Source organism: Scyliorhinus canicula, chromosome 14, assembly GCF_902713615.1.
Source record: "Scyliorhinus canicula chromosome 14, sScyCan1.1, whole genome shotgun sequence".
Lineage (NCBI taxonomy): Eukaryota > Metazoa > Chordata > Chondrichthyes > Carcharhiniformes > Scyliorhinidae > Scyliorhinus > Scyliorhinus canicula.
In genome coordinates, this window is record NC_052159.1 from 69820988 (window position 1) to 69843789 (window position 22802).

The 22802-nt window shown below is 44.2% G+C and overlaps 1 protein-coding gene across 1 annotated transcript in view; it reads right to left on the bottom strand.

Annotated features, from left to right (window-relative positions):
* LOC119977336 (PC3-like endoprotease variant B) overlaps positions 1–22802 on the bottom strand; it is a 1015536-nt gene that overhangs the window by 37081 nt on the left and 955653 nt on the right. Inside the window, exon 17 of the mRNA XM_038818121.1 lies at positions 5235–5364. Within this exon, the coding sequence (XP_038674049.1) occupies positions 5235–5364 (130 nt within the window). The remainder of the gene's footprint in view (positions 1–5234; positions 5365–22802) is intronic.

Below are 22802 nucleotides of genomic sequence, written 5' to 3' on the forward strand. Positions count from 1 at the left end.
AACATTTCAAAGATTGCAGATGATACCAAATTAGGTGGGAGAGTGAATTGTGACGAGGATGCAGGGAACCTACAGCAAGATCTGGACAGATTGGGCGAGTGGGCAAACCAATGGCAGATGCAGTATAATTTGGATAAGAGTGAGGTTATTCATTTTGGAAGCAAAAACAGGAATGTAGATTACTACCTGAATGGTTGTAAATTGGGAGAGGGGAGTGTGCAGCTGGACTTGGGTGTCCTTGTGCACCATTCGCTGAAGGTAAGCATGCAGGTGCAGCAGGCGGTAAAGGCTAATGGTATGTTGGCCTTCATTGCAAGAGGTTTCGAGTATAGAAGCAGGGATGTGTTGCTGCAATTGTATGATGCCTTGGTGAGGCCACACTTGGAGTATTGTGTGCAGTTTTGGTCTCGTTCTCTGAGGAAGGATGTTCTTGCTCTTGAGGGAGTGCAACAAAGGTTTACCAGACTGATTCCAGGGATGGTGGGACTGTTATATGAGGAGAGATTGACTAGGTTTGGATTGTTCTCGCTGGAGTTCTGAAGAATGAGGGGGGATCTCAGAGACTTATAAAATTCTAACAGGACTAGACAGGGTAGATGCAGGGAAGATGTTACCAATGATAGGTGTGCCCAGAACCAGGGGTCACAGTCTGAGGATTCACGGTGAACCATTTTGGACAGAGATAAGGAGACACTTCGTCACACAAAGAGTGGTGAGCCTGTGGAATCCATTACCACAGGAAGTAGTTGATGCTAAAACTTTGAATATATTCAAGAGGCGGCAGGATATAGCACTTGCGGAGAATGGGATCAAAGGCTATGGGGAGAAAGCAGGATTAGGCTATTGAGTTGGATGATCAGCCAGGATCGTGATGAATGGCAGAGCAGGCTCGAAGGGCCAAAAGGCCTCCTCCTGCTCCTATCTTCTATGTATCTATGTATGTATGGTCACGAGGCCTTTTGCAACTGCAAGCACCTCCTTGTGGCATGAATCCTCTGACCATCTGCATTTGAGCTTGCAGCCTCCATATATGATGGAGTATATATATATATTTTTATAAATTTAGAGTACCCAATTCATTTTTATCCAATTTAGGGGAAATTTAGCGTGGCAGATCCACCTAACCTACACATCTTTGTGTTGTGGGGGCAAAACCCATGCAGACACAGGGGAATGTGCAAACTCCACACGGACAGTGACCCAGAGCCAGGATTGAACCTGGGACCTCGGCGCCGTGAGGCAGCAGTGCTAACCCACTGCGTCACCTTGCTGTCCCATGATGGAGTCTATATGATGGAGTGGGGCGGGGGGAACGCTGCCACTGGCGGGACCTGCCACACAGGATCAGAAAAATTCAGCCCAAAATATTTGTTTAATGCCTCTATCATTTCCTCATTTCCCTTATTTTCTTCTGTCTCTGCCCTAAGACACCAATATTTAGAACTATAGAATTCCTACAGTGCAGAAGGAGGACATTTGGACATCAAGTCTGCACCGACCATCTGAAAGAGCACCCTATCCTATCTAGGTCCACTCCCTCGCCCTAACCCCATAACGCCATCTAACTTGCACGCCTTTGGACACTGAGGGAAAATTTAGCATGGCCAATCTACCTAACTTGTACATCTTTGGACTGTGGGAGGAAATCAGAGCACCCAAAGGAAACCCACACAGACACGGGGAGAACTTGCAAACCCCACACAATCATCCAAAGACGGAATTGAACCCGGGTCCCTGGCGCTGTGAGGCAGCAATGCTAATCACTGTGCCACCATGCCGGCTCTACTTTGTTTACTCTCCTGTTTTTACCAAATCACTGCACTACTCTATTGCCTCAACTTCTCCATTTATATTTCCCTTAATCTGACCCCTTTGCCTCCTCCTTTAGTTAAAAGCCCTATCCACATCTCCAGTTGCATGATTTGCCAGTGCTGATCCCAACTTGGTTTAAATGGAACCAATCCCAAGGGCACAGCTTTTTCTTTTTCAGTTCAGGTAAATGTTCCCATGAATAAAAACCCCTTCTTCTCACACACTCTGAGCCACTGCATCACCCTTATTTATTCTGTCTTTTGCCTCCTCAAAGAGTTCAATCAGGTTGGCCAAGCAAGACATTTCCTTTTGAAATCATGCTGACTCTTCTTTCTTATATTTTTAGTTTCTAGATTTTTTTAATGTTCTCTTTTGAAATTATTTTTATTATTCATGCCACTGGTCTGAAGCTCCCTGATCATGTCCAATCTCCCTTCTTAAATAAACATATATGACTGGCCACCTGCAAATTCTCTGGTACCTACACATTTTTCTAACAAATGAAATGAAATGAAAATGAAAATCGCTTATTGTCACGAGTAGGCTTCAATGAAGTTACTGTGAAAAGCCCCTAGTCGCCACATTCCGGCGCCTGTCCGGGGAGGCTGGTACGGGAAAATGCCTCTGCGCTCTCTTCCACAGATTCTTTCAAAATACATTGATGAAATCCACCCTTACCAAGATTTCATCCTCTTTACTTATTAGTTCATTTAATATTTTTCATTTTATATTTCTTAGTTTAATGTCCGTGTTCCTCTTTCCCGTCCTAGCTTTCTTTTGATTTCTCGTCTAATCATTGCGTATTTTCCTTTGTCTTGCTTTCCTTTGCTGTATTTTTTCCCATGTGACCTTGTCCATCAATTATGTTTCATGAGTTTTTAACTTCTTCTTTCCTTTTAGAAGAATATATTTTTCCTGGACTCTGTTGAACATTGTTTCAAATGTTTCCCATTGCTCGTCTTTGCTGATATTGTTGTTCAAGTTTTTTCAGTCCATAAAATCAGCTTTTCTCCAATCTATATTGTGGTCTTTGTCAAGTTTATGTTCGTCTCAATTATTATCTTAAATACCTCTTCTGGCCAATTAATTTTAGTGTAGTTAAAATTTCCCATGATAAATACTTAACCCGTTTTACCCACTTACCTAATTCGCTTGTATATTTCTTCCACCACCTCTCTTTATTAGGTGGTCTATAGAATACCTCCATTAATGTGGTTGATCCTTTATTATTTTTTATTGTTTCCATATTTATTCTATGCTACTGATGATGCATTATATCATCACTAATAATTACAAAAACTCGACCTCCTCCTTTTGCCCATTTAATGACTTTGCAAGTGGGAGGGGACCAGTTTATATTAAGGCAACTGCATAAAATTAATGACAGACAATCTTGAGGACATGGTTTTGGGGGCATGGTCGGCCTCTCCAGATCACGTCTTTTCTCCGATCACCTCTATAGCATTTATAGTTGGAAAGACGCTGTCAGGAAAATTCAGATGCCTGCATTTCTATCACTTATATGAAGAAGATAAGTACTTAAAATACAATTAAGATAAATGAGGGGAGGGATTCCATGGCCTCCCAGCCGCTTTTTTCTTGGTGGCAGGAGGTGGCGCGCCATTCACTGGCCGCAAGATTCTCTATTCCCTTGCTGTCAATGGGAATTCCCATTGAAGCTATCCCATGCTGCCGGGGAAACCCATCAGCAGGTGTGTGCTGCTGGTGGTACCAGAGAATCCCCCCCACCGGAGAATGGCTGGAGCATTCCATGTTAGTTGCAAATCATTATTGTGGATTTGTTTTTAGTTGCATATTAACAGGTTCTGCGTGTTGTCCATTGAGGTTCTAGTGCAAACCTGCAGTACCCATTCGTGGGCTTGAATGACAAGCAATAATAATTGTACTATGTGGAGCATTTATAAACATCTACTCTGATTTTACTAACAATCACCAACATGTCTCTCCATAAGCTTCATATATCTATGCATATATATTTATTGTACAAAACTGATTCTATCCCCAGCATTTTTCAACTTTCAAGCCTTGCATAAAAACTCATCAGGCAGGATTCTTGTTCCCCGCCGCGAAGATACCCCATCACCCCAGGTATGCTCCTACCCCCACAGCGGGTATACCACTGGGCGGACTTTGGTGTAAGTATTGCCACGCGGAACGCAGGTGCAATGGACCCTGAGGGGGTTTAAGGGGGCCAGCCCAATGCTCAAACATCCATCTGCCACCCCAAAATGCAAATATTGACCCCCCCCCCTCCCCACTGACAAGGGGAGCACCACCAACCCCTCGTCAAGGCGGGGCAATGTTATAACCCGCCCAATACTATTTGCTGGGGACAATTGGTTAGCTCATGTTTCTTGGGGAATATGAACTCCCCCAATGAGAGAGAGGGACAGTCACTATTGGTTACAGCTGTATAAATAGAGATAACCAGTGTGGTCCCAGCTGGACAAGGAAGCAGAGGTCAAAAACTGCTGCTGTGTACATATTGTTGTAAATAAAGTTACTTTCTGTTTGACTCTACAAACTCGTGCTGGATTCTTCATGGTCCTCACAAATGGCATCTTCTCCCCACCTCCCCCCCCAACCACAGATGCTGCAGAGGGAGGGTCCTGGGGGCTGGTTCGACTTGGGCTGGAGGTAGGGGGTTGACCGTGGGACCCTCCCCTATGATGGGCGTCTCATGTCTGGACTGCCCCTTTCAGCTTTGCGTAACCTGAAGTTCACTCTTGGCAAGGTTTTCATCCTGGTCTGACCTGTTTAGACCCTTCTGAAGTGGACTTCTCACTCTGAACTGCTCTGGCTGACAGCTGATGAGCAGACTAGACAGTTGTGTGAAGAATCAAGCAAGGAGCATTTTCCATTACCTCACATCTGCTCCCTCATATCTGGGGGGGTGGGGGGGGGGCGGGGGGCGGGCGAAGGGCGGCTGAGGATGGGGGGTGTTGAGATGGAAGCTGAGTGGGGGCTGGGGGGAGTTGAAGGGGGGCTGAGGGGGGTCAGGTGGGAGGGTAGCGTTACTCTCATGGGTGCGGTGACCCATTATTCCTGTGGTTTGGGGGGGGGGAGAAAGGATGCCTCTCCTTGATGAGGAGTTTGGGGTGCTCTTCTTGTCAATGGGGAGGGGATTTAACCTTTGCATTTTGGGGGGTCCTGTCCCTGGATGTTGGAATCAGGGCGCCCATTCAAAATGGCATCTCAACCTCAATAACTGCAGGGAAACCAGCGCGTTAGGTGCTATGCATATTTTTGAATCATTGAGTCATGTGAATCCCACCCCGGCGACATGCCTAGCGCCAGCGGGACACTCCCAATTTGCAACTTGCAGGAGCATGTAGACTCTGGAATGGAGAATCCCGGGCATTGCCTCTCTATTATTTTTGTACTTTGTGAGATTCACGTACTTTCTTCCCTTTTGGGGAGCTCATTCTTGTAGGTTCCCCACAGTGTCAGCTTGAGCTTGGCGAGAAATCCTGATGTTTGTTCACTGCCACTTCTCTTACAATTTCTGACGGAATTGGCATGATCTGTAATCTGAAAGAAAAAATACAATTCTTATTGGAACCACGGCGAGTTCGAACTTTGCCTCTTCAACCTTGAAAACTAGGTCAAATCTAGCCCAGACTGACGAGATGAAAGCCTTCTCTGTCTTCTGGTCGCAATAGTTGTGTGTGTTTGAGCAGTCTGAATTCAATTTCCACCAGTCACAGTTCATCGCACCAAACATCCCACAATCTAGTACTTTATAAAACATATTTACAGAAACATAGATGAAGAGTTGGGATGTACTTCAGAATCAACTTTGAAACAGCAAGAAAAATATCTCACTAAGTTGGAAGTTAATGAGCAAATGACACTAAGCTTTGGTTCAGCGTCTGAATTGTCGAGGAAAGGAAGATTGAGGGAGAACAAGAACAAAGAACAAAGAAAATTACAGCACAGGATCAGGCCCTTCGGCCCTCCAAGCCCGTGCTGACCATGCTGCCCATCTAAACTAAAATCTTCTACACTTCCTGGGTCCGTATCCCTCTTTTCTACAATTTTGTAAACAATGAAATAGTGTTTGGCTGCGTGATTTTCGTTGATTTCAACTTGGTAATGACAAATGAGGAGGAAAGGGCTATTGGACCTTTGAAACTTAGGAGAAATTAGAGAAAAAAGCTCAAGAGGGGCAAAGATCATCGAAGCTTAAATAGACATGAAAAATTGTAATGGAAAAACATTGGCTGGAGGCTGGAGTTATAAACAGGATCACGTCATCGACAAACCTTTTCTTATATTTAATTTGTGAGTTCAAGAAACAGTGTTGGAATTACTTTGACAAATCAGGAATTATTCAAGTCTTTGACACATTGCAGTTTTACAAAGGTTGCGAAGGTGCTAGAAAATGGAAACAAACCTTTCTGAAATTAGTTGTAGTGATGAGGAGAGTTAAAGGTTTATTTTCCTCTCAGAGAGGGCACTCAGACTAAGAATTGTAATAGATGACGTGAGGCTGGGTTGAACCAACAAATGTAAGAGATGGTATTCGTTGCGAGGTATGAAAATAAATCATTTTTTGCTGCAGCATCGAAACCTTGGAGGAGATCAAGATTTGACTATTGCACAATGAAAAGTTGCAAGGGTATGTAATCCAAAGAAAGTTTATGAATGCAAATTGAACTAAGCAATGGGAAACCCATTCAGAGTGGTTGTAAAGATGTTTAGTGATGAAAATTGTACATTTAAAAAGGGCTGAATTTTCACTCTCTGACCCGCTCCGAGTGGGAGAATCTGGCAGATCATTTGGAATCCTGAAATTTCAGCAATGCTTTCCTCATTGGCTTTTTATTGCTGCTACTGCAATTGCATCTGACTAGGTTTCCCGACCACTCGCAACGAACAAGCATAGTGATGACCTGCAACAGTGTATTAGAGCCAAAATATTGAAAGGAACCATGCAGGGATCAGGGTTCAAGTAGGGTGGATAGAGATCTTCTGATTTATTGGATTGGATTGGTTTATTGTCACATGTACCGAGGTACAGTGAAAAGTATTTTTCTGCGAGCAGCTCAACAGATCATTAAGTACATGACAAGAAAAGAAAAAGAAAATACATAATAGGGCAACACAAGGTACACATAGTGAGAAATGCTGTGCAAGTGTCACTTGATAGCACTGTCATTGACACCCAGTTAGATTGGTGAGGGTGACAGTGCTATGATAGTTAAATCGGTACGGGTGAGGTCAAATATGTGTTTCATTCTTGTTGGTTCAATCACAATCTGTGCAGGCCCAGTCTGGACACTATGTCCTTCAGGACTCAGCCAGCTGTGGTTCTTCTGAGCCACTCTTGGTGACGGTCATTCAAGTCGCCCACTGCAAAGTCCATTCTATGTCCTTGTCACTATCAGTGCTTCGTGCTTCTTCCAAGTGGTGTTCAACACGGGGAGTACTGATTCATCAGCTGGCGGTGGGGGGGGGGGGGGGGGGGGGGGGTACGTGATAATCAGCAGGATGTTTTCTTGTTGGTGTTCGACCTAATGCCGTGAAACTCTATCAGATCCGGAGTCAATGCTGTTAAGTCCCAGGGCAATGCCCTCCAAACTATATATCACTGTGCTATAGCCTCAGATGGCTCTGTCCTACTGGTAGACCTGGACATGTGCAGGGATGGTGATGGTGGTGTCTGGGACATTGTGTATATGACTATATCCAGCTGTTGCTTGACTAGACTATGGGAGAGCTCTCCCAATTTTTCACAAGCCGCTAGGTGTTAGCAAGGAGGACTTTGCAGTGTTGACAGGACTGAGTGTACGGTTATTGCTTTTGGTGCCTTGGTTGATGCCAGGCCCATCTGGTTTTATTCCTACAGGTTCTAAAGACATGGAATAAAGAAAAATGAAAAGTGAAATTTTGGGACTCCCTTAATCATGACTATAATACAATGCACCACTGACTGCTGCTGGGTTTGACAAGACTTTAGAATTACAGCTAGATAAAAGACAAAAAAAGTAAAATGCTTTTTCCAAATTGAAGTTGCTATTTTATGAAATGGAACTGGTAATAGGTATCCTAGAGAGATTATAAATGTTTAGAGAATAAGACATGTAGGATTGCAAAATGCTATGGAAAGTAAATGATAGCGCTATGAGAAATAGAGTATTTCAGAAGAACCAAGAAGCATTTGAAATGTAATCCTTGAAATAAGATAGTATATAATTGGGCCATTTATTGATAGAAAACTGCTTGAATAAAGTAAAGAACATTCTGGGAAAGTAATGATCCTATATTCTGCAATCGTACAGTAATGGATGCCTGGAAACTGAGTACATCAGAACAGCCTTAAACAGGGGCTGTTCTAATGTAGCTTGATTGGTATCTTACACAACAGGACTTCATAGCCCCTCTCGCTCCATGGGATATTACAGTCCCACCGAACTGAATGGAGATTTAAATGGCTGGCTGTATCCACGCAGTGGGTGCGGTGGTGGTGGGGGGGAGGGGGGGGGTGGGCGGAGGTTTAGTGGGTCTGGAGAGGTTTAGTGGGGTATAGGTTGATCTTGTGAGATTCATTTTGGTCCATTGAGGAATACAAAGGCTGTGTCAGGAGCAACAAGAGGCCATAGCAGTATTGACACCAATAAAGATCATTTTAATTTTCTGACACATCAGTCTAGTGAAAGACAGTTCTTACATGCAAAGCTCTGAAAGTAGCAGCTATAGATAATGTTAAATGGTGCTGAAACCAAAGAATCAGACAAAACCTTTGCAGCCCTACAACGCCCATATGAGGATGGTGGGCAATTGGGAAGAGTTCAATGAACATTTTGAATCTTAGACATAGTGGAGCCTGGCATGTGAATGTAAGAGACAAGACTGATCTATTCACAAACTTCTTCAGACAAAAACTTGACCATCTTACTGGTTCTCCTCCAATGTTCTCAACCATCATAAATGAGAGTGTCCAACTAATTTGTATTGATCGACAGACAAGTCAGAATCATCAGAATATTGTTGAAGATGTTGAAGCTTTATGTCTTGCACTCATCAGGACAAATGCAAGAATGCCAAGTTTCAAACAATCATAATGTATACTGCAAGGGTGCTTGCTGATTGGTTGGCAAGTCAACTCTGATTGACTCAAATGTAGCCATGGAGAAAGTATCTGAATAAACTGGATAGTGAAAAAAGTTTGGTTGAAGTGCAAAATACATACATGCCAGAATCAGCTGCTCCCCAGCCAAGCTACTTCAGTGCAGTTCTAATAATAATAATAATATTAATAATTGCTTATTGTCACAAGTTGGCTTCAATGAAGTTACTGTAAAAAGCCCCGAGTCGCCACATTCTGGCGCCTGTTTGGAGAGGCTGTTACGGGAATTGAACCCACGCTGCTGCTTGTTCTGCATTACAAGCCAGCTATTTATCCCACTGTGTTAAACCAGCCCCTAATACCTTCTATACCTTTGACCTGACAATGGGGATGGTTGGCGAGGTATGTACCACTCACAAAAAAAAGGGTAAATCTAATCTGACCAATTAATGCCCATTAGTTTCCTCTCCACCATTAGCAAAGTGACAGGACAGACCAATAATAGTGCCATCAAGTGACAACTATCCACAAAGAACCTGATCAATGCTAACTGTAGGTGCCATCAGAATCTCTTGGCTCATAGCTTTGTCATGGTCTTAATGGGCTCAAGAGCAGGATATCAGAGGGAAAGTGAGAGTAGTTGCCCTCAGTATCAAGTTAGTACTCAACTAATGATAGCATGAAGGAATGATAACAAAAATGAAATCAATGGTAAAACCTTTCAATGTCTGGACTTATACCTGTTGCAAACAAAATGGATGTAGTTGTTGAACAGTCATTGCAGCCCCAGACAACATTATTGGAGTTCCTCATGGCAGTATCATTAACCCAACCATCTTCAGCCGCTTCATAATTAACCATGCGATGATATAATGCCACGGGATGATTCTACAGTGTCAGTTCCATTCACAATCACAAAGCAGCCTGTGCCAACCTACATAAGGGTTTGGACCACATCAAGCTTGGGTTGACAAGTTGTAGGTATTAATTATACCATGTAAATATCAGGCAATGGCCGCCTCTAAGAAGAAAGCGTCCAACCAGTTCTTCCCATCTGTAATGGGCAGAACGGTGGCACAGTGGTTAGCACTGCTGCATCACAGAGCCAGGGACTTGGGTTCAATTCTGGCCTTGAGTGACTGTCTGTGTGGAGTTTGCACTTGCTCCCCATGTTTGCATGAGTTCCTACGGGTGTTCCGGTTTCCAAAGATGTGCAGGTTTGGTGGCTTGGCCATGCTAAATTGCCCTTTAGTGTACAAAGATGTGCAGGTTTGGTAGGGTAGGGGAATGGAATTAGGTAAGGTGTTCGTTCAGAGGGTGCGTGCAGATCCGAAAGGTCGAAACGCCTCCTTCTGCACTTAGGAATTTTAATAGCAAGACAATTACCAAATTTTCCACCATCAACATTGGGGGCAGGGATTTACCTGGACCAGAAGCTTAACTAGACCAGTCATGTGAACATTGTAGCTTTTGTGGGTAAAGGCTGGGTACTTGGTAATAAATAGTTCATCTCCTGGCTGTCAAAACCTCTTTACCACCTACAATCTCAGGTCTGGAATACTAACCACTTCCATGATTGGGTAAATCTGTAACAATACTCAAGAAGCTCTCCATATCAGACAAAATCTCTTATTTTACACACCCCTGCCACAAACATAATATTTAATACACCAGTGATCTGTGGCTGCATTATGTACTAAATACCGGGTGTGCTAGAGAAACTTGGGGAGTTTCTCACCAGTTTCGACTACACTTAAGAATATTTTCAGCATTGCGGTTCTGAAACCAGAGATCAGGTCGCCATTTTGAAAAGGTGCCTTGATCTAAGTGAGCATGTGGGTCACACCCCCAACTCATGGGCAATGCCACCCCCCATACACAAGGGAACTACCCATCCCCTCAAGTGACTATGGGGCCCCTGGGGGTTCCTTCTCTTCAGGACCCTCCTACACCCTTTACAGAGACTTAGTCTTGCGCACGATGGGACGCATTAACACTCCGTAAAGCCTCATTCCACACGCTAGCCCCCAAAGCCCCACCCAGCTCTTCCTCCCACCTACACCTAACCTCCTCCCCCGGGGCACTCACTCTCACTTCAACAGCTCCCTATATGTATCTGAGGCCTTGCCCTCTGCTATTTCCTCCTTAGACAAGAGTTTGGCCTCAGTGGTGGAGGTGGCAGCGGCAGAAGCAAAGCCACCTCCTTCATCATGAAGTCCCTAACCTGAAGATACCTGAACACATTCCCTGAGGCAACTGGTATGTCCACTCCAGGTCCTCCAAATCTGGAAACTTCCCTCCAACAACTAATCCCTGCCACCACCCCAGGAACCTCGCATCCAACCCTGCAGGGGAAAACCTATAATGGGCACCCATGGGGACATGGCTTCCAATCGAAGGTGATGCCGACACTGGTTCCATACCCTCAATGCTGATACCAACACAAGGCTTGTGGAATAGCTGGCTGGCAGGAATGGAAGGGGCACTAGCAATAGTGCCCTCAAACTGGTTCCTTTGCACGAGGCAACCTCGATCCGCCCCCACTCCTACCGTTCCTCCACCGCTCACTTCCTAACCATTTCAATGTTTGCTGTCCAATAATAGTTTTGTAAGTTCTGCAACGCTAATCCCCCCCCCCCCCCCCCCCGTAGTTCCCTCCAAAAAAAACTCCTAGCCCGCAGAGCCTGACCCACCCTCACGAACCTTAAAATCGTGAGGTGGTTGCAGGGATTAGACCTTAAAATCATCTCGTTAACCTTCCTAAGAAGGATTTGGGCACAAAGATCGGGAGGTTCTGAAACACAAACAAAAACTTCAGCAACACTGTCACCTTTACCGTCTGCACCCGACCAGCAAAAGACAATGGCATGCAGCTGGGGGAGCTGGTTAAAGAAGGGTTATGGCTGATTGGGGAGGGCAGGGGAAGCCCCCCCACTGGTTAATTACATGGAACATTCGGGGATTAAATGGGCTTATTAAGAAGTCTCGTGTTTTTGCGCACTCAAGGAGTTTGAGGGCGGAAGTGGTGTTTGTTCAGGAGACACATTTGAAAGTGGAGGACCAGACTAGGTTGTGGAAAGGCTCGGTGGGGCAAGTATTTCATTTGGGGTTGGATATGACGATGAGAGGGGTGGCGGTGTTGATCAATGATGTTTGAGGTGGGGAGTATACTAATGTTGTTGAACATCATAGGGAGATGGCAAGATTCTCTCCTGTGAGACGTGGTGAATACCTGGCGCTTGTGTGGTATGAATCCTACTTGCTATTTATCAGCCCACATCTGAATGTTATGCAGGTCTTGCTGTATTGAGATATGCATTGCTTCATTACCTGAGGGATTATGAATGGAATTAGACACCACCACGACTGAACATTCCCACTTCGGACCTTATTATGGAGGGAAGGTTAATGATGATGCAGTTGAAGATGGTTGGGATCTGAGGAAATGTCCTGGGGTCTATATGATTGGCTTCCAATAACAAATCACTATCACCTTCCTTTGTGCAAAGTAAGGTTCAGCCAGTGGAGAGATTTCCCTACGATTCCCAGTGACTTTAATTTTACACAATCTCCCTGATGGTACAATTGGACGTCAAGGGTAGTCACTCCTATCTCACCTCTCGTATTCAGCACCTTCCTCCTTGTTCGGATCAAGGTTGTAATGTGATCTGATGTTGACTGATTCTGGCAGGGCTCAAATTGAGCATTGCTGAGCAAGTGCCACTGTCAATGACACCTCCCATCACTTTTGATGATGATGACAGAGGAGGCTGATAGCATGTAATTGGCCAAATTCTGTTTGTCCTGCTTTTTCCGGACAAGATGTAGCTGGGCAACATTTCATATAGGTGGGTAGATTCAGGCGCTGAAACAGCTTTGGCAGCGCAGGTTAATTAGCTGGGGGAGGGCAGTCGATAATCAGTTTGATCTGACACACTGAGACTTTGTGGGGTTTGGAGTCAATGCTGAAGAATCCCAAAGGGTCACGCCCTCCTGACTTTATAGCACACTGCTGCCATCTCTGGTGGTTCTGAGTTGCTGGTGGAACAGGAATGCCCAGGAATGGTGAAGGAGGAGTCTGGGACATTCTGCGAGCCTGACTGTACCAGGCTGTGGCTTGACTAATCTATGGACTAGTGGGACTCGTTATCGAAGGAGACTTTGTCGGATTGGTTGGGCTGGGTATGACTTTGCTATAACCGATGCCTCAGTTGATGCCTCCGGTCTGTCCAATTTTATTCTTATTGTTGCCTGTCATGACTTGCTAGCTTATTTCTGTGCATCTGGGGTCAAACCAGATCTGATAAAGGCAGATTTCCTTACCTAAAGGACATTAATTAACCAGATGGAGTTATTCTGATAATCCAGTGGTTTCACGAGTATCATTACTGATACTAATGTTTTATTCCAGATTCCCTCATGTTAATTTTCCAGCTGCCTGGTGGTTGGAGCTCAAATCTCCGGGTCATTAGTCTAAGCCTCTGGGTTACTGGCCCAACATTAAAACCACTATGCTACTGTTTCCTCTTAATGTCTTCTGCCCTACAGTTGCAAAACAATTGCTACACACCTTCACTTTCACAGACCAACTATGACTGGGCATTGAAGGTGGCCTTGTTAATGACATACACATCCTGAGAATAAGCTGAAAGATGAACTCCATAGTTAAAACGTTTGAAGTTAAGGTTCATTGCAACATCTTGATAGTAACGTATTCTTTTCCATAGACTCAAGCATGTGGAATTATCCCTTCTATTTTCAAACCCAATCTGTTCATCACTTCATAACTACTTCTTGATTCAGCTAATTTTCTTTTTTTTTACTTTTGTGATGTTCTGCGTAATCAACCTAATTTATTATTCCCAATAAAATCAGAATAAATCAGATTTTATTTGTTATGTAGATCTGTTTTTTCATAAAAGGGGCAAAAAGATTCAAGCAAGTGTTAAAAAGCTTGCCAGCTATCATTTTGTACAGTGTAAAATTTAGATTGTGAAATGTATCACATTGTATTTCGAATGATATTTTTACTCTCCCTTTTCCGATTGTTCTTTTAAGCTTTAATAAATTTAAGTTTCAATGTCGTTTGAATGGATTCTTTGTTTTTTTAAAAAAATAGAAAGCATCAGATTTTGGTTCTGACAAATTGTTATGTTCCTGTTAGTGACTGAATCTAATGCTCCTTCAATCAGGGATTGTGTTAATGTCCTGGAGATACGATGAAGCATTAATGGTCAGCTTCCTCAGATTAATAATAGATTGTAGAGTTAAAGGAAAGATAATGACTGCTTTAGTCTAAGAATGCACTGTTAAGCACAGTCTGGGAAAGGAAGTAAACATCCAGGTTATTATCTCTCCAGGTTTCCTAATCTATTTCAGGCACTGTCATCCCAAGCATACAGACATGCAAATGTGAAACCCTGTTTGACAAAACTCCTAAAAGCAGATTCAAATACTAATTACCAAGTTATTTATAGAAAATTTAAATTTTTTCCATTTGGACATAAGATAGGAAGATAGAACATCAAATGCTTTCTCCCATGTACATGTAATTGATGCCTTAAACAAACAGTGCTTGTCAGTTAAATAAACAGCAGGTTAAAAACTCAACAGAATTGGCCAGAAGCTGCATCTAGCACAGATTGAATAAGAACACAAAGAGAAGGATGATAATAAAGTGAAAATTCACTTTAACTGAACATTATAATTTTAATTTAATATTTTATTGTAAATAAAAATTGATGAAACCACAAATGGAATGAACTCAGAGTTCAGTAGAAAGGGTGCGGAGGAGATTCACCAGGATGTGTCAGCGATAAAGAGAGGTTGGTTAGGCTAGGGTTGTTCTCCATCAAAAAGAGAAGGCTGAGGGGAGACCTGATTGAGGTGTACAAAATTATGAAGGACATAGACAAGGTAGATATTTAAAAAAAACATTTCGACTATCCAATTCAATTTTTCCAATTAAGGGGCAATTTAGTATGGCCAATCCACCTACCCTGCACATCTTTGGGTTGTGGGGGCGAAACCCACGCAAACACGGGGAGAATATGAAAACTCCACATGGACAGTGACCCAGAGCCAGGATCGAACCTGGGACCTCGGCGCCATGAGGCAGCAAAGCTAACCACTACGCCACCATGCTGCCCGACAAGGTAGAGATAAAGCAACTTAGTAGTGGGGTCACTAATCAGGAGGCAAAGATTTACAGTAATGAGCAGGAGATTTGGAGGGGATTTGAGGAAACGGTTTTCCCCCAGAGGGTGGTGGGAATCTGGAACTCACTGCCTGAGAGGGTGGTAAAGGCCGGAATCCGAACAACATGTAAGAAGCATTTAGGTGAGCATTTGAAACGCCATAGCATACAAGGCTACGGACCATGTTCTTGCAAATGAGATTTGAATAGATAGGTGCTTGACAGCTGGCACAGACCCCATTTCCGATTGCTTCAACCTATAATTGTGACTTGGCTTCGTGGACAGGTGCACTACCACTTGGTCAGTGGAAGGGGATGAGTGAAAAGTCAATTTTTAATTGTCACACTCATTTAAAAATGAGTCGACTGAAATTCCTGACTATCTCATATTACACTCTCCAGCATCTATCAATTAGTTCAAAAGAAAAGAACTGAAAATAATGCATGTATTTGAAATCAAAACAGGAAATGATGAAAATATACCGAAGGCCCGTCGGCATTTGAAAAGGGAAATCATTGGTTAGTGTTTTAGGCTTGCACTCATTGTCAGGATGGTGTCATTTCTTACAATATGTCCACCAAGAAAATGTTAACCATCCTTTTTCTTTTACTGCTGTTAAACCTCTTGTGTCTTCCCAGCATTTTCTGCATTTGTTAATGAGTCACTTTCTCCGGTCCAGCGTATGAACAATAGGACTGATCTCTGATGTACTTACTGTTCTGGCTTTTGAATGCATATATATTGAATTCTGATGAATCAATGTTTCAGAGTATATTTAAAACTTATGTAAGTGAGAGAGAAAAAGTAAGTCACGCATATCTGCATTTGGACTGGTTCAGCCATTTGATGTATGCGACAATGCACTCTCCCTGTAAAAACGCATTTCATGCCAAATAATCCATTCAGAATCAGACCAGAAATGGTGAAGAAGTCTATCCCTCAGACAATGGACAGAAGATAACAGCGTTAGAGGTGCACAGCTACACACAATGAGAATGATAACAAATTCAAAAAAGTACAAGATAGAAAAAGAATCAGCAAGCTACCTAGCCATTATGCTCACTGTAATGCAAATAGAAATGAGACACTTAAACAGCTGAAATAGTATTAATTACACAAGCTGATGTACAACATTATGCTTCACAGCAATTTTGTAAAATGCAGTGGTGCAATGTACTTTTTGTACTGAACAATCACTGGTGTATAATAGGGATGTAATGGTGTGGCTAAATTACATTTTAACATGGAGCATTCTTCCAAGTAGAGCAATTTGCTGCTCCATATTTGACAGACTTTGAGACATGATTTTTGTCCTGCTCCTATAGGGAGCGTAACTCACATTCTTGTGACTTACATTTGGATGTGGTGGCAGTGTGTACCTGCTGCTCAATGGCTAAGAGCACGTATGCTCTATCACAGGAACCCCATCATAATCTGCATACTCTTATCTATGAGCATTTACACAGCCTGTAATTCATAGAGAATGGCACCTCTTCTGTGACATTTTTTCTTCCTGTGGTAAGATGTGCTGCAGATAGCATTTCAAAAAGGGTAAAAATAATCATTCTAATTCTGATTCTAATGCAGCAGCACAGTTTGAACACATTCAAATGATTTCTGTGGCTGTTATTTTTACAAAGTGTTTCACAAAATTACATTTTTTATTTGCTTCTCTGGCTATCTTTTAACTTAAATTTTCTCCACTCTCCTCCTGTGTATTCAGCTTAGAGATGATCTGATCTGAGGATCTCACCCATACTATCATTTAGCTCTCCTTGAATCACTGTATGATAAAACTCAGGATGACTACACCATTATTCCTCCTCCTTGTATGCGAAGAATAAACCACTGTTTGCTACCTTTAAGGGTCCGTCATGTTTATTCCCTGATTTTAGCCGTTAGGATTTTGATCCATAGATACTTTTTAAAAATGTTTTTTATTCATTTACGGGATGTGGGTGTCGCTGGTTAGGCCAGCATTTATTGCCCATCCCTAGATGCCCTTCAGAAGGCAGTGGGCTGAGTTGTCGTCTTGAACCGTTGCAGTCCTTGAGATTTAAGTACACCCACTGTGCTGTTAGGGAGGGGTTCCAGGATGTTGCCCCGGCGACAGTGAAGGAACGGCGATATATTTCCAAGTCAGGCTGGTGGGTGATTGGGAGGGGAACTTCCAGGTGGTGGGGTTCTCAGGTATCTGCTGCTCTTGTCCTTCTAGATGGCAGTGGCTGTGGATTTGGAAGATGCTGTCTAAGGAATTTTGGTGAGTTACTGCAGTGCATCTTGTAGATGGTACTCACGGTTGTCACTGTTCACTGGTGGTGGAGGGTTTGAATGTTTGTGGAAGGAGCAGCAATCAAGTGGCCTGCTTTGTCCTGATGGTGTCAAGCTTCTTGAGTGTTGTTGGAGTTGCACTCATCCAGGCAAGTGGAGAGTATTCCATTACGACTTGTGCCTTGTAGATGGTGGATAGGAGATGAGTTACTCGCCGCAGGATTCCTAGCCTTTAACCTGCCCTGGTTGCCACAGTTTTAATATGGCTTGTCCAGTTCAGTTTTTAATCACGGGTAACCCCCAGTATGTTGATGTTGGGGTATCAGCGACGGTAATGCCATTGACTGTCAAGGGGCGATGGTTAGATCCTTTCTTGTAGGAGATTGTCATTATCTGGCACTTGTGTGGTGCGAATATAACTTGCCACTTGTCAGCCCAAACGTGGATATTGTCCGGGTCTTGCTGCATTTGGACATGGACTGTTTCATCATCTCAGGAGTTGTGAATGGTGCTGAACATTGTGCAGTCATCTGCAAACATCCCTACTTCTGACCTTATGATGGAAGGGAGGTCATTCATGAAGCAGCTGAATATGGTTGGGCATAGGACATTATCCCGAGGGACTCCAGCAGTGATATCCTGGAGTTGAGATGATTGATCTCTAATCACCACAACCATTTTTCTTTTGTGCCAGGTATGGCTCTAACTAGTGGAGAGTTTTCTCCCTGATTCCCATTGACTTCAGTTTACGGGGGCTCCTTGATGCTATTTCGGTCAAATGTTGCTTTGATGTCAAGGGCAGTTATTCTCACCTCACGTCTGGCATTCAGCTCTTATTTCCATGTTTCAACCAAGGCTGTAATGAGGTCAGAAGCTGAGTGACCCTGGTGGAACCCAAACTGAGCACCTGTGAGCAGGTTTTGTCGAACAAGTGCCGCTTGAAAGCACTGTTGGCCACTCCTTCCATCACTTTGCTGATGATGGAGTAGATTGTTAGGGTGGTAATTGGCTGGGTTGCATTTGTCCTATTTCTTGTGTACAGGACACTCCTGGGCAATTTTCCACATTGCTGGGTAGATGCCAATGTTGTAACTGTACTGGAACAGCTTGGAAAGGGGTGCGGCAAGTTGTGGAGCTTCAGTGCTATTGCCGAAATATTGTCAGGGCCCACTGCCTTTGCAGTATCCAGTGCCTTCAGCTGCTTCTTGATATCACGTGGAATGAATTGTATTGGCTGAAGTCTGATATCTGTGATGCAGGGGACGTCCGAAGGGGACCGAAATTCATCATCCACTCGGCACTTCTGCCTGAAGATTGTTGGGAATGTCTCAGCCTTGTCTTTTGTACGTATGTGCTGGACTCTTGCATAATTGAGGATGGAGATATTTGTGGACCTTCTCCAGTGAGTTGTTTAGTTGTCCGCCACCATTCATGGCTAGATGTAGCAGGACTGCAGAGCTTAGATCTGATGCGGTCATTGTGGAATCGCTTAGCTCTGTCTATTACTTGCTGCTTATGCTGTTTGGTACACAAGTAGTCCTGTGTTGTAGCTTCACCTCATTTTACAGTATGCCTGATGTTGCTCCTGGCATGCTCTCCTGTACTCTTTATTGAACCAGGGTTGATTCCCTGGCTTGGTGGTATTGGCAGAGTGGGCGATATGCTGGGTCATGTGGTTGCAGATTGTGGTTGAATACAATTCTGCTGTTGCTGACGGCCCAAGGCACCTCATGGATGCCCAGTCTGGAGTTGCTTGATCAGTTTGAAGTCTGTCGCATTTAGCAGGGTGGTAGTGCCACACAACACGATGGAGGGTATCCTCAATGTGAAGATGAAATTTGTCTCCACAAGGACTGTGGTCACTTCTACCAACGCTGTCATAGACAGATGCATCAGCAGCAGGCAGGTTAGTAAGGATGAGGTCATGTATATTTTTCGCTCTTGTAGGTTCCCTCATGACCAGCTGCAGTCCCAGTCTAGCAGCTATGTCCTTTAGGATCCGGCCAGCTCATTCTGTGATGGTACTGCCAAGCCAGTTTTGGTGATGGACATTGAAGTTCCCCACCCAGAGCATATTCTGTGCCTTTGCCACCCTCAGTGCTTCCTTTAAGCGGACATTTGTCTTTAAGGCAGCCTATATATTTAATTCAAGCAGAAACAAGTAGTGGCCTGTGCCTTTAATTCAAGCAAAGGATTTTAGCAACAGGAGAGACCACTGTGTTAGTCTGTGCTGGTTCAAACCAAAGCTGTGGACTGTCCGGCACCAAAAACAGAGATTGGATGGGATTCAGTTTGATTGATTTGGGAGATGAATTGGCGCAAAAACCTTTGCTCTGTAACAGGCGGCGATTGGATCAGATGCCACCGGAATGTTTTCAGAGTCATGAAGGTTCCGGTTTAGTTTCAGTTTTGATTCTGGCAACCTGATGGAGGGATCTAACTAACCCTCTCCCAAAAGATCCAGTTAAATTCTCTCCAGAAGGCCGCTGTGAGGGGTGACTCTCTCTCTCCAGCAAGTCTGGTCACCATTCTCTTGTAACTGCTGAGGCCTAAAGTCAAACCACGAGCTAGAAGCAAGGTTTGATGTGAAATAAAATGCCTCTCCAGAAATCCTGCTGCTTGTGGGTGCTGAATTCTTTTTCTAAACTACAAGGACCCCAAATGAATGACTCTACAAGGAAGACTATTACTGGCTGCAAACCAGAGACTTCAATCGACAAGCATGCTGTGAGGAAAGTGTGTTAAAGAATCACCATTTGAAGCAAAGAAACATGGGAGCGATTCTCCGCTGCCCACGACGGGTCGGAGAATAGCGGGAGGGCCTTCCTGACAATTTTCACGCCCTCCCGCTATTCTCCCCCCCCCCCCCCTCACGGCCGCCCCATGACATGAATCGCTGTTCGCCATTTTTTACGGCAAACAGCGATTCTCCCCAGGCCGATGGGCCGAGTTCCCAGGCCTTTACGGCCGTTTTCACGAACGCGATCACACCTGCTCTCACCGTTCGTGAAAACAGCCGCCAAGTGCCCATCCCGGACAACCATGGCACCGATTTGGCATGGGCCTGCGATCGGTGGTCACCGATCTCGGGCAGTGGGTCCGGTACCCGCGCACTATTTGTTCTTCCGCCGCCCCGCAGGATCAGTCCGCAGGGCGGCTGAGGGGCATGACGGCCTGCGCATGCGCGGGTTTGACGCGTCTGTGTGATGACATCATCCGCGCATGCACGGGTTGAGCCGTCCAACCCGCGCATGCGCGGCTGACGTCATCGTGCACGTCAGCCGGCGTGACACTTGGCGCGCGGACCTAGCGACGGTCGCTAAACCCGCGGTGCCGTGCTTCACGGGGCCCTGCTGCTAGCCCCGCCCGGGGGGGGGGAATCGGGTCCCGGGAGGGGGTGCGGAGGCTGACGTGAAACACGGCCAGTTTCACGGTGGCCTTTACGACTCGCCGCATTTGCGGAGAATCGCGCCCCATATCTTTTGACCTGTATGCCTCCCCCCTGTGTTCGTAAGTCTCCTGCGTGTATGGGTAGAAGGTGGCACAGTTGAAGTGGCTACTAGGTATTAGCTTGTTGTTAACCAGTTGTATTTATTGCAGATATCATGATAGTCCTTGTTATAAATAAAATGTAGTTGTGCTTAAACTAACAAACCTGGTGACTGTAATTGTTGGGCAGCCAAGGACTAAAGACTTTGGGAAATTTTATAAGAATTATTGGTTAATTCACTTGTGTTGTGAGACCGGGATGAGTGATGCTGCAATTGACCGCACATTTGCTCAGGGTGTCATAACACACCTATGATTAATCATCGTCCAGTCACTCTCACTAGATCAAATCCTGAAACTCCCTCCCTAACAGTACTGTGGGTGCACAGTCACCATGTGGGCTCCTGTCGTTCAGGAAAGTGGCTCCCCACCACCTTCCCATGAGAAATTAGAGGTGGACAATAGATGTTGGCCTTGCCAGTGATGCTTACAATTCCATGAATAATTAAGAAAAGATTTTGAATCACTGTTAGCGATCACAAACATAAACCAAGTTTGGACCAACCTTTCACCTTTGTCAAAAAGAGGAATGTTCAATTCTTCTTATAGTTTGCAGGCTTTAATAAAGGTAGAAAACATACATCTTGGAAAGTAAGATTCTTGAGAAAAAGATTTTGTTGGCGCTGACTATAAATAGCAGCATTCAATCAAACACATTTGCAATAGTCATCTGTTTATATTCAAATTAACTAATACAAGTGTTGGAAAATGTATTAATTCAATTGTACAGTGAACAATTTTGTGAAGAATAATTCAACAATAAAAGAGAAAATCCAGTTTACTGAAGAGGCCCAGATGTTGCTGGAGCAACTCTTTAATATTGAATCTCCACATTAACCTCATTAACACAAGATTTGTCTGGAATGAAATGCCCACCTTTCAAATTGACTTGGTGCACGTTGATTGCTGTGTAATATAATTGCATCTTTAGCATATCATTGCATATTTGGCCTTAATTAGTAAAAATACTAACCTTCTATACTCTTTACTATTATTTATCAGACCATTTTTGGAAGGGTAGGAATTATCAAACCAAAATTAAACATTGCTGAATAGCCCATTGATGAGTTCCACTGGAGACATTTTTATATTTGCATCTAGCACTTACCTAAAATTTTCAAGGTGGGAATGCCAAATCATATTGAGCCAATTTGTGACAAAGAATATTGGACCACCAGAATGCGGTGCTGCAAGTTGCTTGACTCATTTGACTCAGGGCGGCATGGTGGCATAATGTTTAGCGCTGCTGCCTTACAGGGTTTGATTCCAGCGTTGGGTGACTGTATTTATGAAATTTACACTTTCTCCCTGGTGTCTGCATGGATTTCCTCCAGGTGCTCCGGTTTCCTCCCACAGTCCAAAAATGTGCAGATTAGTCAGATTGGTATGCTAAATTGCCCCTTAGGTGTCCAAAAGGTTAGCTGGGGTTATGGAGATATGGTGGGGACATGGGCTTAGGTAGGGTGTTCTTTTGGAGGGATGGTGCAGGCCCGATGGGCCAAATGACCTCCATCTGTGGTGTAGAGATTCTATGAGATCATTTAGGCTGCAGCAAACATGTACTGAATGTTAAATCTTTGAAGGTCTGTAGTCGGCAGTCTCGGTTGATGCCCTCGAGGAGGGAATAATTGGAAGGCAGGCCGCAGCGATTGGAGAGGTGGAACCTTGGAGGCCAAGCAGTGTTGTTCCCATGGCAGCAGCCATTGCCACTGAGGAGGCCCTCCATGGGTCAGAGCATTCCAAAAGCGGTTCCCCCTCTACCCACAGGGACAATACCATGTGGAGGCTGATGTCCTCCATGATGTGGACAAATTTTCATGGAGGCTGGAAGAGGCTCTTAATTTGCCACAACTGGCTCAAATGGGTTCTGAGTGGGTGGC